This window comes from Ailuropoda melanoleuca, chromosome 9, assembly GCF_002007445.2.
Source record: "Ailuropoda melanoleuca isolate Jingjing chromosome 9, ASM200744v2, whole genome shotgun sequence".
Lineage (NCBI taxonomy): Eukaryota > Metazoa > Chordata > Mammalia > Carnivora > Ursidae > Ailuropoda > Ailuropoda melanoleuca.
Genome location: NC_048226.1, coordinates 61753544 through 61772107, shown reverse-complemented (window position 1 = coordinate 61772107; position 18564 = coordinate 61753544). Strand labels below are relative to the sequence as shown.

Genomic DNA, 18564 nt, shown 5'->3' with positions numbered 1-18564 from the left:
CTCTCTCATTGGGAAGCTGCAAATAAGGAGTGGAATCTGAGGCCAGGACTACTAATCTAGTGCTGATTTTCCACCCTGGGTGAGCCCTTTGGGCCACTTGAAATAAGTGGAGGTGTTTTTAAATTATTACTATGTGTTTAAAAACTACTGGTTTTGGGACCCTGTGTAATGTAGAGGTCCAGCTCAGTAAAGAATTTTCTTCCCCCACTCCAATGTCAAAAATATCCCCTTTGAGAACCACTGTTCCAGTGAAGTTCCTCCGCATGGAAACATGAGGCTAGGCCAGATTTCTCCCTAGTCTTTGTTCCTCTGTATTCATGTTTTTTCTATCAATAGATTTGACTCTAAGTGTGAAGGTTTTAATAAAAATATTGCTTAGAAAATTGTCATTTTTTTGCTTCCAGAATGTCTAAAACAATATTAATGGAGAATAGTGATACATATTTTATAATATTTGGTATCCTCAAGATATTTCTAACTGAACAGATAAGGATCATAGAGTCCTAAAGCTAAATCTTTTTATGCCTGTTACAACCATACCTGTTAAGAATCTTTGCAAAACAGTGTGAAATAGGTATATATTTTCATGAAAAAGAAAAGATGATTTCTTAGCTTCTTAATTTGGAAATGTTAAACAATAGAAAGATAAATACTCTGTACTCAGAAGTTTAACAAATTCTATTTTGTTGAATCAGAAGGTGGAGACAGTTCCATAAGTGAGAGGATCTTATCAATTTCATGGTTTTCAAGCCACTGAACATGGAGAATGACAACTGGGATAAAAAGAAGCTTATTTCTTCCATAGTAGTATTATGTGGTGACATATTTGCAAAAATAGACTAATTAGACTGAACAACTTAAAATTTTGGCAAAAAGAAAAGGAAGATGGTTTAACCCAAAAAGCATGTTTAACATAGATATTAAAAATATCAGAATATTACAGGATGTAGAATAACAAATTATATGGATACCTGTGAAAAAATCCTATTTGTGGATTACAGTTTATAACTACACTGCGTAGAAGGTGCACTGGATTGAAAGTTTTAGGCTTGGCTCCAGCAGTAGATACATTATTTTGGGTGTGGTGGGGGGTGGTTTAAAATGTTTCAGGCATCAAGTTCCTTATATGTAAATATATACAGTTGAAGATTTGTGATGTTCTTCCATTTTTATGAAGAATGTGCCTGAGCATTATGATACATTCTCATTATTCACAGTGGTTCATTATAGCACTGACTCTCTGGTCAGGGGCATATCAGATTTTTTTCAGGATGGAAAGGTATAATTTAAAAAAGAACCAGTTTCTGATTCCATTTTGTCATTTCCTAGGTGTCCATTCTCTGCCTCTTCTCTCCTCAGCATCCCCACCCCCTCCCATACATACATACATACATTTGGAAAAGACTGGACTAGGTAGAAATGATCTGTATAGTCTTGTTCAATGCCAAAATATTCTGGATAGGTTTAGCATTTGAAATGAATAGAATGTAACAAAAAATCCCACAAATCCAAGGAAAAGATAATCAGCAGAAGATTCCGTGACATACCTGTGAAAATCAAGAAGTTTAAGCTACAGAAGAACGTTTGTGGAAATTCTTTGACATCTAACACATGGAAGAATTCATGGCCTCTATTGACAGGAGAACTTAATAGAAAAAGGATGGACAATGATTAAGCAACAGTAGGAAGATAAAAAGTTAAAAAGATGAGGAAAAAACTAAAAATGAGAACTGCGTTAGTTATATATTCTTGCTTTAACAAACTGCCTCAAATGTAGTGACTTTAAAAACCACAAATTCATTATCTTGTAGATCTGTAGTTCAGAAGTCTGACATAGGTCTCACTGCGCTGAGATCAAGGTATCAGCAGGGCTGCATTCCTTTCTGGAGGCTCTGGGAGGAGATCTGTTTACTGGAAAAAAATATATGCCTAAACCATTCATCTGCTGACTATGATCTGTGGGCTACCTAAATCTGGCTCACTGCTTGTTTTTGTATGACCTGTGAACCACGAATAGTTTTTTCGTTTTTAAATGGTTGGGAAAACCAAACAATATTACATGATGTAAACATGAAATTCATATTTTATTTATAAATAAAGTTTTATTGGAACACACCTACACATATATTTACATAATGTATGTGGTGCTTAAACAGCAGTGTTGAGTAATTGCAGCAGATATGCAAATTTGTGGCTGTATTGCTTTGCATTGCTCAGAGCACTACAAATTGCTGTGACAGCTATAATTTGATATTTCCTCTTGACCTTCAAAGCCTAAAAATTTATGATCTGGCCCTTTACAGGAAAAGTTTGCAACTCTTGCCCTAAACTATAAACTTCAGTGAATAAGATTGGACTTTTCTTTTTATTTCAAGGTACCCAAATTTACTTAGTAATTGCCATTCAATGGTCTACTTACCCCAGCATTTCTTTGGTCCTATATGGACTGATGTTAAAAACAAGTCTATTGTTCTTATATTTAATCATCCAAAATTTCTCTTTTTCATCTCTGTATCTTGAATGAACATATTCATATAAAGATTTTAGAATTTCATTTCCAAAGACAGTTAAATATTGCAGTATTGTAAGAAATAGTAATACTTGACTATTGTATGCCAAAAATCTATGTGCTTATAGAGATAGACATGTACTGTATTAATATGTAAGTTATGTATCAATCAGTTAATCAGCAAAGATTTGTTTGGCAAGTATAGGTGAATTATATAGGGGAAGTGGCTTTGAAATGAGGTTTTGAAGGATGCCTGTGAATTTAAGGTAGATAAGGCTGGGGCTAAGGTAACATCAAGGCGAAGAGAACAAGATTTGTAAAGCTACTAAGCTGTCAATAGGATCACATAGTTGGGAAATGAAAGAAATTCAGTGGCTGAAACACAATTTGGAGAAAAGTGCCTGGAGTTGAGGCAATAAAGAGCTGCTGGCCCAGGCTGAGAAGGCTGTTTTATATGCTACACAAAGCAGTTTTCATCTTATAGGCAGTGAGGATCCATTTTAGATTTTTATACTGTAGAGGCAATGTTATTGGATCTGTACTTCAGAATAATGATTCTTAAACTTTTCAAATAGTGCACTCCTTGAATTTTTTTAATGCTATGAATATACCATCATGATATATTGGGTTATACCCTGTATGTCCTATTTATAACAAAATTTTCCTCGAGGGAGGATATATAGACAATCCCCCTAATTATCCCAGGAACTTAAATGGTATGTAAACTTTTGTGAGCAAAAGGTTTTGTAAACTGAAATAGTGTTAAGATTTTAAAAGATTAAGAAATTACCTATAAGGTCAAAAAGTAATCTGTCCGGCCTCTCCTGGGTACACAGAATTACTTTAAGACCAAACATGATATATATGTTTGTGCACTGCACCAGGTTTATATATGGCTTATAAAAACTTTATAAAAACTTGAGATAGAAGTTTAGTTATGGACCATTTGAACACATTTGGATTTTCTTTTCTTAGATATTTAAAAAACAATGTTTGATGCTTAGCATTTCTTCAAATAAAATTAGTGTATTTATTTTGAATGCCTGTAAAGAATTTGTCTATATATCTCACTTTAAACATTGATTAAGATATGTAATAAAAACAGTTTTCCATGTAATGTTGTCTCACGTTTATATGGACCTTTATATTTGCCACATTATTTTCATAAAAGTGATCTCATTTCATTCTTACAATAATCTCTGTGATATACATAAAAGAGTTCTTTACTCCATTTTATAGGTTTGAAGTCTATATCTCAGATGGATGATCTGAACATACTCTTCCCTGTAGAGGAAAGTGAGCATGCTCTGTGATCAGATAGATTTGCATTCAAATCTCTGCGCTTGTCTTTGTTAACTGTGTGTACTTGGAAAATTCACTTTATCATTAGGAAACTCAGTTTTCCCAGTTGGAGTTAATTGTACTTGTCCCACAGGAATGTTAAGAGCATTTCTTTCTGATAATACATGTGACGTGCAAAGCATAGTAAATGGGAACTGCTGATATGATTATTGTTGCTAATATTAATCATCATTATTAATAAGGGTCCAACACCCATTATTCACATTTTCAAAACCCCAAAGTTCTAAAAAAAAACAGTTCTGCAAAATAAATTTTTCCCCAAGTTTTTCATAAACTCAATTGAGGCAAAACTGTATTTAAAATGACATGGGACTATTTATGTAGTGTTTACTTTTCTAGTCATCGTCAACAGTGATAAGATTTTGCTATGAAGTATTTACGTGCTGCCCTTACATTCCTCCAGGATTGTTTTGTAATTACAGTAAATGGGACATATTACCTCTCTGTAATCTAAAAACTGCAAGATACAACTGGCCCAAACATTTTAGGTAAGGACTATAGATATATATTATGATTCTTTTATTTTAATAACAACTTTAGTGAGATACAGTTCACAACCATTAAATTTATTATTTTAAAATGTACAATTCGGTAGTTTTGTAGCATATTCACAAAGGTTTGCAGCCGTCCCCACTACATAATTTTAGAATATTTTCATAACCTCAAAAAAGGAACCCTTTACCCATTATCAGTCGTGTCCCATCTCTTCTGCTGTCACTCCCAGCCTAACATAACTGTTAATTTGTTTTCTATCTCTATAAATTTTCTCATTCTGGACATTTCATATAAAAAGAACAACAGGAATGATGTACTAATTGGACTTTTGTGACTGGCTTCTTTCACTTAGCATAATGTTTTCAAGGTTCATCCATGGTGTAACACATATCAATATTTCATTCCTTTTTATGGTGGAATAATATTCCATTGTATGGTTATATCACATTTTATTTATCTATTCATCATGGATTGTTTCCACTTTTTGTCCATAATAATGCCGCTATGAACATTCCTGTACAAGTTTTTATGTGGACATTTGTTTTCATTTCTCTTGGGTAAATACCTAGGAGTGGAATTGCTGGGTCATATGGCTACTCTGTGGTTTTGGAGGAAACTGCCAAACTGTTTTTTAGATGGCTGTGCACCATTTTACTTTTCCACCAGCAGTGAATTAAAGATTCTAATTTCTCTACATCCTCACTAACACATCTTGTTTTTTTGTCTTTCTAGTGAAGTGGTATTTCATTGTGGTTTTGATTAGAATTTCCCTGACTAATGAAATTTACTATGTTTTCATGTGCTTATTGGCAATTTGTTTTTATTCTTTGAAGAAATCTCTATTTAAATCCTTTGCCCTTCTAAAAATTGAATTATTTGCATTTTTACTGTTGAGTTGTAAGAGTTCTTCATTATTCTGGGTATAAAACCCATATCAGGTATATGATTTGCAGACCTTTTCTCCTATTCTGTGGCTTGTCTTTTAACTTTTTTGGTCATGTACTTTGGAGCACAAAAGTTTTTCTTTATTCTGATGAAGTCCAATGTACCTATTTTTTCTTTTGTTGCTTGTATGTTTGGTCTTATATCTAAGAAACTTTTGCCTAACCCAAGATTATGAAGTTTTACTCCTCTGTTTTCTTCTAAAGATTACATAATTTCAGTATTTACCACTAGGTCTGTGATTCATTTAAGTTAATTTTTGTGTATGGTACGAAGCAGGACTTTGATGTAGCAAAGATATTAAGGTTCGGAGCTGATGGCCAAGAAAGAATTCTTGAGACATCTTTGGTCCAAAAACGTGGTTTTATTCAAGCACAGGGATAGGAGCCATGGCAGAAATAGCTGCCTTAGGGTCCTAAGGAGTGGCTGATTCTACCCCAGCTTTCAGGTTGGGAGGGGATTAGGCATAGTGTTAAGTCTCTAAAGAATTTTGGAAGCAAGGTTTCCAAGACCTTCAGGGGACTAGCTATTGTTGGGAAAAAGTCATTTATTATTGTCTTCTGGTGGGTCATATGCTTGGGGGATGATTGCCAACATGTATCTTGGGGGGTGGGTAGAGATAAAGGAAGTTTCCAAAGGAATTTTTATATGTTAAAGTAGACTTACAGGATCCTGGAGGTCAGGCTAAGATTGCCTTTTGCCCTTTAGCCAAGTATTAACATCGAGGCAGTTGGGTCCCTANGCCTGTTTTAAGGACTTGGCAGTGGGCTGTAGGTAGTAAGGAAATTTAATTTTTCTTTTTGCCTTTGTTTCCTACATCAGACTTCAATTTTATTTTTTTGCAGCAACATTTTTAAAAGACTATGCTTTCATGTTATCGTGCTTGAGCTGGATTATTATCACTATTTAAAAACAACCTAAAGGTTCCAAGTTTTTTTTTTTTTAGTATGATTAGAATTAGTGAAACTTTGTTCCCAAATGCTTGGGGTTAAATTTTGAGTTGGTGTTATTATTTTGAGACAGTGGTTTGGAACCATTTAAACTTGATACTCTTATCTATATAAGAGCAACTGCAATATAAAACTAGAAGTAACTTCGGTCCCTGACACATAATAGGTATTCAGCAAATATTTGCCAAACAAAAATGAATAAATCATGTATTATTTGATTATTTCCTTTGTTGCTTTTTAATGGGCATTTAGTTTAGAAAGTAACATATTTAAACAATTATGGTTAAATAAATACAATTATTTTTATAGGCCGACCCTGTATAAATTACATTAACAGAGAACAAATTCAAATTGATCTCCTTATACTCAACTCTAAAATATAGTGAACACATCACTAACTACTTTTCAGATAATCACTATACAATGAACCATTCTTAAAGTGTGATCTGCAGAAATAATGTTACTATTTATTACAGTGGAAAGGGGGTCTTTAATTAAATTTCAGGCACATTGGGTCAAGTAAATTTAAATAGGCTTTTCTATTACAGGATTTCTCAGAGCCTTGTTTTTGAAGGTGTGCCTTGTGAAAAAGGGGCATGATATGCAACATTTTCTGAGTCTATTTGACCAGAGAAACTTAATTCGATTGAATGTATAACATACTTAGCAAACCAAGAAACACCTCTTGGAAAATGGTACCACAGCGATTTTATTTTGTGGGTATTAGGGCACTGGAGGTTATCCATTTATAATGTTTCCATATACTCTACTTTGAATTCCAGTAAGAAAAAGCAACTGAGAGCATTGTTATTGGTATCTGGAATTGAATTTGCCAGGAATGCAAGCACAGATTCCTCAGTAAAGATCTTGCCTTTGGAAATATCTTACCCCTTGGCAGCTCTCCAGAGTTCAGACTTGGCAGCATCAAGGACACAACGCAAGGTGTGTTTATTTGATTTAACATTTGGCAAAAGGTGTTCTGACTTGTGGTTTGTTTTCTTTCACTTGTTTTTCTTGTTTTGGTTTGTTTGCTTCTGGCAATGAACTTGAGTTTGGATTGTAGTTCTTTCTTATGGAAGGCAGTATTACAATGGGGGAATGATTTTACTTATATTTATTTTGTGGTATTTGGGCAAATCCAAGTAAATAAAGCAAGATCCATAGAGCTATAAATTTATTTCTGATTTAGTTTTTAAATCAGTATTATTAATTGTCTATTAGGATTTGTTTCTACTTTAAATACTTGATTTCTATTGTGTTTGATACATTATGATACTTTGGTACGTTACAATATTTTGGTAGTTCTATATGAATTGTAATCAATGTCTCTATATAGTAAGTAATGAACAGATTAAGATCATCATAAAATGCCATTCAATGTCATTTTTAATCTTTCTTGATTAATTGGTATATCTGCATTTTACCTGTTTTGTGGGAAGAGGAAATATGTTATACAATCAAAGAATATGGGCCCCCACTATATCTCTGACCTTATCTTCTGCTGCCCTCTTCCATCTCTTCCTCTGCTCACAACTTTTCAGGGGCTCTCTGTTTCACTCAAGATAAAAGCTAAAGCTCTTAAACTGTTCTATATGTCTCTGCAAGGGATGGTTCCTGTTACTGCTCTAATCTCATCTCTAATCACACACTTGCTCAGCCATATTGGTTCCTTTGTTGTTCTTTGAACATGCTGGGCATGTTCCCATCTCAGGGTTTTTATACTATTGTCTCTACTGAATTGCTGTTCCCTAGATATCTTCATAGGCCATTTATTTACTTTCCTTTGGGTCTTTATTAAAAGATCACCATCTAAATGAGATCTAACCTGTTCACCATCCAAATATCCCTGCTCTATACTTTCTACTTAGCATTTATCACTATATAATAAACTGTATATTTTATACTTATTTGTCTTGCTTATTGTCATTATCCTTCACAAGAATATCATTTCCTATGAGGGTAGGTGTTTTTGTTTGCTCTGGTTTACTCTATCTTTAGTAACTAGAGTAGTTCTTGGTCCTTGATGAACAAATGAATGAATGACCAGTTAATTTAGCAAACATCCTAAGTGTCTCACTTACCATGAGTGAGGCACTATGCTAATTGGTGATCCTACATGTGGTGTCCAAATGGAGCATCTCTTCATCGGATGGGTGGGTGATGTTTGGGTGGAAGCAGTGGCGCAGGATGTGAAAGAATTCACCTGAAGCAGAACAAAGGAGACAGAAGTTTATTGAATATACCGCAAGGGAGAGGTGGGCAGAGCAGCAGAAGAGAGGCTGTTTGCAACAAGGTGGTAGTACTTTTAAAGGGGGAAGGTGAGGAGGTATACCCTCCTGTGGAATTCTCCCTCCTTTTTGTTATCTGTCCCTAATTGTAAGTAGTCCATTGGTCAGTTAGGGCCTATGGATATTTTGAGGTGGGTCTCCTGATGGGCCTTTATATATTCCATTGCTCAAGTCTGTTTGCTTAAAAACTGCCTCTGCGATACAGGGATGAAATACACAGTTCCTGCCCTCAGAAGTACTGATTGAAAGGAGATGGATGGTTACAGCAGCCATCTTACTATAGTGTTGTGTTGTGATGAGAGTATGAATACAGAGCTATCATCACTTGGAGAAACAACATTTGAATCAGACTGTGTTGGGCTCATGGAAGGCTTCTTGAGAAAGGTAACCTTTTTTTTTTTTTTTATCAGTCAGAATAGCCTAGGTTATGCTGTAGGAACAAACAAGCCCAATTCACAGTGTCTTTTTTTTTTTTTTTAAAGATTTTATTTATTTATTTGACAGAGATAGAGACAGCCAGCGAGAGAGGGAACACAAGCAGGGGGAGTGGGAGAGGAAGAAGCAGGCTCACAGCAGAGGAGCCTGATGTGGCTCGATCCCATAACGCCGGGATCACGCCCTGAGCCGAAGGCAGACGCTTAACCGCTGTGCCACCCAGGCACCCCAATTCACAGTGTCTTAACACAACAAATGTTTATTTCTCACAGAGACTACATGTCCAGAATGTGTTGGTAGGAAAGCTCATGTACTTCCATGATCCAGATGCAGCAATGGGAAGAGAGTGACTAATTATGCACTGGCATTTAGAGTTTTATTGGTCAAAACAAATTTCAAAAGGGGGACTGTAAAGTGTGATATTGTCTCTACCCAGAGGGAGAGGAAAATTGGAAGATATGTGAATAGAATTAATGACTGCTCTACCTTTTTACTGATTTAAAGGTGTATAAGTTATCCAGGTAAAGACGTATTTGAAAGTATTTCAGAGAAAGGAAGAGCATGGGCAAAGGCAGTAAGCTGTTATACAGTGTGATAATTTCAAGGAACTGTGTGAAATTCAGAGTAGTTAGAGGGCAGTGTTGCTGTGGGATAAAGATAGGTTAAACAGATTGAGGGGAGAAGAGGGGTTAGATTATACCAAACTATGGAATTAGAGCTCCATCCTAAAGGACATGGGGAAACACTGAATGATATAATATACTTCAGGGAAATTTCTTGATTAAACTTAATTTATGAAAGAGTATTCTAGAAGCAGAATGGGGGATGGTTTGAGGGGAGCAAGACCAGAGACGGTAAGACCAATTATGATACTAACGTAGTAATGCTGGTGAGACTGCAGATGAAGGCAATGACAGAGAAAATGATAAAGGAGTGGAACAAAGGCTAAAAAGGCAGGAAAAGTATACACATGGAGGTGGACTCCAGGGCACAAAGGGAGCCATGGTGGAGGACAGGACACTTCATCCACTGAGATTATAGTAGAGGTAATGGATGGAACAGTGTTCGTGCCTTAGCATGTGTGTGTGGATTTAGGTGTGTTTGATGTGTGTATATGTTGGTGTGTGAGAAAGTGTGCTAGAGTAAGCTTGCGAGTGAGCGATTCTTACCTAGTGATCTGTATTTTCTTTGTGACTTGGGAAACCAGCTCATATGCCTAGAATAAAATGAAGGTGGGTAGAAGACTTCAGGAGAGCCCTGCAAGTTGTAATGGCTACTGAGTCAAATGGGACATACAGCCAACTTGGGGCAGAGAGATTGCTGGGAAGTATTATGCACTTGTAAAAAAATCAGATTATACATTTTATTGCAAAAATTGCTTTGGGAAGCTCAGTTGCTTTTTTTTTTAAATTGCTTAGAGTTCAGTAATAATTAAAAAATATATATGTGAAAAGACTTTTGTGTATGCTGCTTCCATTAGAGGGACTCATGAGATATAATCTAGCTCCAGCCCCCAAGTTTTGGTTAATGTGATAATAAGGATGCAATTATTTCTCAACAGAGGGAATACAAATTACTAAAACTAGTGAATTAGTTATCTAGTGCTTTTATAAAATCATTCTTTTATGATATACTTTCAAATAAAGTAGTGTAATGTGACAGCGAAGTTTAATTTTTGAAAAGAGGATAAAGGAATACTTGTGATATTTTTCTTAAAGGTTTTAGAAGACATTGCTTGGAATGTTCTATAATTTAAAGAATATTCTAAAATCATATTTATTGTTTGCCATTGTGTATTAGACCCATGTCAAAATACTTAGGATGCTACATTAATTAATGCAAATTAAAGTTTTGAGACCTTGATGACAGCATCAGTTTTATCTAATATCAGACTACTTTCCTAGAGAACCATAATGACTTGCTCAATGTATGTGGTGAGAATATAGATACATATGGATATAGATATATAAATTTTATATTTGTAAACTTAGTAAAACTTTGTACAACTCTTGAGGAGAGAATAACAAAAAATTGATGGGAATGTTGACCTGAGAAGATTCTTTTCTTAGATTGCAGGGTAATTTGGAACTCTTGACAAAGATTAGAGGCAATAGTTATTAGTTTTAAAACTGGGGGCTAGTGTTTAAGCCTGTTTGTTTGTTTGTTTGTTTGTTTAGAAGCCTACCATTTTACAAAGTATTTTTGAGTACTGATTACGTGCATATACTGTAAGCATGAAAGTGGTACTCTCTTAATCCAGAATTTCTAATACTTACTGATAATAAAAGAGCGTATGTAATTTGGCATCTTAAAAGTTAATACAAAGATATTTTTGTTGAAGCCACTTAGCTGATAATAGAAGATAGGAGACCAAATAGTAGCAGAAAAGTGTACAATTTATATGTAATTAAGTTAATACAGGCATAGTATATTCTGAGGTCATTCTTACACTCTAAGAACCTTAACTATAAAGGAGCTCATTTACTTTTTAAATGAATGTGAGGTCATCAAGTTCAGGTTGTTTTTTCGTTTATAAAAACCGTTTGGCCTGTGTGGTACCTCAGTGGTGAGTAACTGATTAAACCAGCGTGACGTAATGATACTAATAACATTTAATGAACACTTACTACGTAAGAAGTACGATGTTAAGTACTTTATATATTTAGCTATTTAATTTAGTGCTCACAGTAGCAGTATGGTATAGGTATTCTTACAGTGCTCATTTTAAAAATGGTAAATGAGCTTAGCCTGATAAACAACTAAAAAGTGAGAACCAGAAAGGAAATGAATTAAAATAGAGAAGAGTTAACCCACCCTTTATCAGACTCATATTCCTATAAGAGAGAATTTATAGTAATATTTTAAAACTCAAAGCATTTTTAATTGTTTATGACTAACCATAAACTATGGATGATTTAACTTAATGTAACTGTCTTCTGAAAAATATTTACTCAAAAACATGTATTGAGTGTCTACTGTGTGCCACAGTTTTCTAATTGTTTTGGATTCTTTGTATATAAAAACAAAGATCCCTACTCTTATGGTACTATGTTCTAGTGGATAGAATTCAGAAAATAAATAGAGTAAATTTAATATGGAAAAGCCTTTTTAACATTTTTAAATAGTTGATAGATCTAAGGTAAAACAACTTTTTGTTGCAACACTGATATTCTAATTGTTCACATCATTTTGTACTGCCTACATCAAATCATGAAAAGGATAAAATATTGATTGATATTAAAATGGTCATTTATTTTAAATAATTAATTCGAGATTAAACATTATTGACCGTTATTTTGAAGACATCTCTCCCTTACCTCCCTCCTTATACATTTGAAGATGCAGCATTCCAAGAAAGCAATTAAATGTCATTTGTTGTTTGTAAAAAAACTTTGTTTTGCGTAATTACAGACCTGGGTGTTCTGTGGCTAAAATGGAATGAAAGTGAAGTTAAAAAAAGTCTTCGGATGTATTTTCCCTAGGAAGGACACATTTAAGTATAGTCTTAGCACCTTAAAATAACAGGAAATGCTTATGATTGAATATTCAATTTTGTTCTTTTTGTTCAGCTATATCAGTGTGTCTTTATGTGTGTAGGAGAAAAAGAGGAAGGGAGAGAATAAATATGAGAATGAATTATGCCAGGGCTTCCTAGGTGCCTTTGTTACAGTAGCTTTTCAGAATCCTACCGCTGTAATTCCAGGAATTGACTAAACGTTTACATATATTGTTAAAGTAGAGGATGCTATTTCTCTCTGTCTTGGGTTTCTTCTACTTTCCCTTAAGCAGTCTTAGTATTGCTATACAGATATTCCTTTATGTATGCATCTCCAGTAGACCACTCTGCACCGCTCTATTTGGTAGGCCATCTTTCATTAGTTCTCTCTTCTGAATGCTTTAAGGAGTTAAATAATGGATACGGTTTATGGACTTCATTACTGAAGTAGTAATGATGTGGTACAGTGAAAAATTAAAATGTTCAATCACAAGGTCATTAACAAAGAATGAAAAATAATTAAGGGCAAAAGAAGAAAGACAGTTTTAAGATAAAATCCAAACTCAAGTATAAGAAGACCACTGTGTTGAGAGAGACGTTGGAAAGATTTTTGCAGAGGATATGATCTGTATTAAAAGAAAAGTCCAGTTCTGTCAGTAACTAGATTTTTGTATAGAAGAGATAACATGAAAGTCTTTGGCACAGGCTGTAAAAAGGTTTTGGAAAAAGTAGAGGTAACAAAAATGACAAATATACTTAAAAAATGAACAATAAGGAATATGATGAATTAAGGAGGCATATGATCCCATCAGAAATTATGATTATGGCCAATAAATGTGAAGAAGTTTGAGAACATTTTTTTCTTTATTAATTGCTTTAGGCACTTTATTCATAGACTAAGAGTTGCTTACGTTCATGAAATCCTGTTTTCTGATCTGAGCTAAACAGGACAAGTTTAAAGGCAGGGGCTCAGAGGAGTTCATAGCCTTTTTACTACATTCATTTTTAAATGGCTTATTTGAAAGAGGATGTCCTAGTTTATGATTTTCATTTTTTTTCCCTTTTAGAACGAGGCAGATGGTATGAAAACTGGACTCCCTTATTTAAAGGGAGTGTTGATATTTATAACCAAGCTTATCTCCAGCAAGATTTGTTTTTTGCAGCTGTTCCAGGTTGGAAAAAAATATTATATTAAAGCCCTGGCTTGTTTTTCTTTCCATATTTGGGAGGGGGAATCTTCAGAATGTGAAAAAGTGATGTTTGATTTTAAATATGAATGCAATGTAAACTGTGATTTTTTCCTTCTATATGTGAATTTTCTGTTTGTATGCTGTGATGATATTACTCTTTTTGTTTCACTGATCTATTTCCTAGATACATCACACTTGAAAAATAATTTACTCATCATTTTCATATCATCAAAGTACTCTAGGAAGTGTAGTAGATTTTTATTAAGAGTTAGCCTATTTTATTAAACAAACCATTTTCTAATTTTCTATTTTGATACTTTAGTCATTTTCTTTCTGCCCAGAGCATCTTTTTCACTGGGAAATTAAGGTATTTTTGGGTGTTTTTTTTTTCAATAGTTATGTTGCTTAACATCAGATATATATTTTTAATTTTCTATTCTTTGATTCTATTTTTAATAGAAGCTGCTGGACATTTCTGTGGATATAGCTTAGTAAATTTTTTTAATAATTTAATTGAAAGTTAATTTTATTTTAAACTTAATACATGGAGCTGTCAGCTTGGGCTCATGATAAGACTAGAATGAATATATGCTTGTACGCATGTGAAGTCTTTGTACATATTTATTCTGTATATGTACCTTCACATAGACAGTTTTCATAAAGAACGGTGTTTTGTAGTAAATATATTGATTATTGTGAATAAATGTGATTACTGATTTATGTAGGGATAATTTACACAGCTTGCTTGTCAGATTAAAGCAAGCCTCACTATTCATCTTCTTGAATATGAAATTTTATGCAAATTATGATTGTCAGGCTTGTATATATTTTCTTTTTAATAATTGAAACCAAAACTCTTATTTCAAAGTTTTTATTGCTTGGGACACCTGGGTGGCTCAGTTGGTTAAGCGTTGGACTCTTGATTTGGGCTCAGGTCATGACCTCAGGGTGGTGGGTTAGAGCCCTCTGCAGGGCTCTGCACTCAGCACAGAGTCTGCTTGTCCCTCTCCCTTTGCTCCTCCACCCTCACCCCCCTCCCCAGTCATGCTCTCTCTCTCTCTCAAATAAATAAATAAATAAATAAATAAATAAATAAATAAATAAAATCTTAAAAGAAGTTTTTAGTACCTGTCTTTCAGCATGTACACTTAAACTATTTATTTTAACATCATGAAGACTAGCAAATTACTAAATCTTTGAAATAAGCCATTACTGGTGCAAACAATTAATTTCCAGAGAGTATCCGTTTTCTGAGTAAACCCTTTAAACTTCAATCTTTAATTCACAAAATTATCTCTGTCTTTAATTAAATAGAACATGAATACCTTTTTTTTAAAAACGATTTTATTTATTTATTCGACAGAGATAGAGACAGCCAGCGAGAGAGGGAACACAAGCAGGGGGAGTGGGAGAGGAAGAAGCAGGCTCATAGCAGAGGAGCCTGATGTGGGGCTCGATCCCATAACGCCAGGATCACGCCCTGAGCTGAAGGCAGATGCTTAACGACAGAGCCACCCAGGCGCCCCTAGAACATGAATACCTTTAATTGATTTTATCAGTTCAGTTTATTCCACATCTTTTATTATTCCCTTAGTCTTTATAATGATACTCAGAGTTAAAAGTGTTAAGCGAAGGATATGGTAGTTCTTTGTTTGTTATCACTTCTCTCTATCTTTTCATAAGGAATGCTTGTCATGCTAGTATGACAGTTCATTGCACAAATGTCATTCTTTCCTTGCATGAGTGTTTGCCTAAGGTAGGTTTAGTAAAAATTTAAATGCAATTCTCAAAATTAAGAAATAAATGGACATGAAGCACTTAGTGAAGTGTGTTAGCATTCTATTGCTCTGTCTTCTCACCATGTAACAAAGCAAGTGATTCTACAGAAGGTATGAAACTGCAAGTAAAAATCATGCACCTCACTATTCCTGGTTTTCTTGTTATTGCTGCGTGTTCCCAATGGATACCTATCTGAGTGAGCATTTAAGGACCGTGTGACTGGTGTTGTCTATATTCATTTTCTACTTCTTTAGCCAGGAGATCCAAAGTATGTTTTTCAAATTATTTGAAAATAATAAACATGAGAAGATGTTTTTTCAATCAGCACCTTACATATCTGAATGACATATAAGTGCAGATACAAAGATCTGGGGCAGAAATAAAATGAACTCTTTTATTATATGACATGGCTGAAGGAGATGCTATGTTTATTCATATAAATATAAAAGTAACAGTGTATAAAATAAAATGAAATAAACATTTATAAACTGTTAAAATAATTGAATTTTTAAATTCAGAAAACATTTATATATTTCCTGTGCTTGTGGCCTTTCATTATAAACAACGGTGATCATTATTCTTTTTTTTTTTTTTTAAAGATTGTATTTATTTATTCGACAGAGATAGAGACAGCCAGCGAGAGAGGGAACACAAGCAGGGGGAGTGGGAGAGGAAGAAGCAGGCTCATAGCGGAGGAGCCTGATGTGGGGCTCCATCCCATAACGCCGGGATCATGCCCTGAGCCGAATGCAGATGCTTAACTGCTGTGCCACCCAGGCGCCCCAGTGATCATTATTCTATTTGTCCACAGGGGCAAATAGCAAACTGCTGACAATAATCATTCTCTTTTGGAAATATCTTCTAGAGGACCTGATTCAGAGGTAAAATTAACTTATCTGAAGGAGGATTTTATCAACACTGTTGAAAATTGGCCAGTGGAAAAAAGAGAAAACTTGCAGAGTACTAATACCATTTTATAGTAGAATAAAAATTGATTCTAAAATAGAAACCATAAAACATATGTTAATATAGTGACATTTTAACTTATTAATAAGAATGTAGTTTAAGAAAGGATTTAACATTCTTTTGTCTTTAAAAATAATTACTAGTAATAACCTGCATAGCTATGTTTAACTGATTCAATAATTAGATATCAGATGACCCATTTCCAAGTATATATTAATTAGTTTTCTATTGTTGGATAACAAATTACCATAAACATGGTAACTTAAAGCAACAACCGTTTATTACCTCCCAGTTTTGTAGGTCAGAAGTTCAGTATAGCCTGGCTGTGTTCTCTGCTCAGGGTCTTACAATCCTGAAATCATGCTAGGATGTTTAAGGCTCTGTGGAAGAATCTACTTCTAAACTCATTATAAGTTGTTGGCTGAATTTAGTTTCTTGTTGTAGGACTGAATTCCTGCTTTACTCTTAGCTAACTGACCTCCTTCAGACCATTCATATGTCTTGCCACATGGCCCCATCCAGCAGTGGAGAGTTTCTCAGGCATTAAATCCCTTTCAGTTTGAATCTCTCTAACTTCTCAGACCTCTAAACCAAGATTTAAAGTGCTCTTATTATTAGATGATTCCCAGTTTGATAATATCCCTATTTTAAAGTCAGCTGATATAGAAATTAATTAAATCTGTGAAACTTCTTTTGCCATTTAATGTAACATAATCATAGAAGTTATATTTCATCATATTCACAGATTCCACCTACCCTCAAACTTTGATTTACTATGTGTTCCAAAATCACCTCATTATTTCTGTAGCTAATACCGGGTCTTTCTTGCTTTACCCACTTAACATTTTTGTATTTACATTTGACATAACACTTCCTACGTCTCTGCCACTATTATCATAGGTTTTTCTTATCTGGGTTTAGAACAGGATAGACATAGGGTATCCACACACTGAGATTTCTATTTTTGAGAAGCAGCTTGTGAATTTCTAGGCAAAGTTATTCTGGGTCTCTATTGGACATTCAGAACTGTTTTTGAGAAACTGCACTGTATCCCCATTAATTGCAAAAAGCTGTAATATATTTAGGAATTGATGTGACAGAAATATAGCAATGAATTCTCTCATAAGGTCATCAGATAACAGATTTTGAGGTATAGCTTAAGCTTGAGGGCAATACTAGGGGGACATGAGTAAGAGAAAAATGGACAAAAGAAAAATAGTATAAAGAAAGACAGATACAAGGTGGTTACTGAGCTGGCCACAGCTGCATTAGAAAACATAGACTTTTGTTTAGGCAAGTGGGGAATCTCCAGACATGCTGTACAGAACCAGTTACAGTTGACCCTTGAACAACATGGGTTTGAACTGTGTGTTTAAAATATGTGGGTTTTGGGGCGCCTGGGTGGCACAGTGGTTAAGCGTCTGCCTTCGGCTCAGGGCGTGATACCAGCGTTATGGGATCGAGCCCCACGTCAGGCTCCTCTGCTATGAGCCTGCTTCTTCCTCTCCCACTCCCCCTGCTTGTGGTTCCCTCTCTTGCTGGCTGTCTCTATCTCTGTCGAATAAATAAATAAAATCTTTAAAATAAAATAAAATAAAATAATAAAATATGTGGGTTTTTTTCAATAAATACAGTATTTTTACTAACTTATCTTATTGTTAAGAATACAGTATATATTGGGGCGCCTGGGTGGCTCAGTCATTAAGCGTCTGCCTTCGGCTCAGGGAGTGATCCCAGAGTCCTGGGATCGAGCCCCACATCAGGCTCCTCCGCTATGAGCCTGCTTCTTCCTCTCCCACTCCCCCTGCTTGTGTTCCCTCTCTCGCTGGCTGTCTCTCGCTCTGTCAAATAAATAAATAAAATCTTAAAAAAAAAAAAAGAATATAGTATATAATACATATACAAAATATGTGTTAATTGACTGTTTATACTGTTTATATTATCAGCAAGACTTCCATTCAACAGTGAACTATTAGTAGTTAAGTTTTGGGGGAATTAAAAGTCATACGTGGATTTTTGTGTGGATTGGCACCCCTAACCCCTATGTTGTTCAAAGCTCAACGTAGGGGCGCCTGGGTGCACAGCGGTTGGGCGTCTGCCTTCGGCTCAGGGCGTGATCCCAGCGTTACGGGATCGAGCCCCACATCAGGCT

The 18564-nt window shown here is 34.8% G+C and overlaps 1 protein-coding gene across 5 annotated transcripts in view; it reads left to right on the top strand.

Moving 5' to 3' along the window:
- TRIQK (triple QxxK/R motif containing) overlaps positions 1–18564 on the top strand; it is a 97190-nt gene that overhangs the window by 3121 nt on the left and 75505 nt on the right. For 2 of the 5 annotated variants that reach the window (XM_002916603.4, XM_019796853.2), the window contains exon 2: positions 7041–7200. The exons of 2 other annotated variants lie outside the window; for them this stretch is intronic. Coding sequence is in view for 1 of the 3 variants with exons in the window: in XM_034668298.1 (XP_034524189.1) it covers positions 8799–8930 (132 nt within the window). In the remaining 2 variants the exon portion in view is untranslated. Of the gene's footprint in view, positions 1–7040; positions 7201–8751; positions 8931–18564 lie in introns of all 5 variants that reach the window. One more of the 5 variants, XM_034668298.1, reaches the window with a different exon arrangement.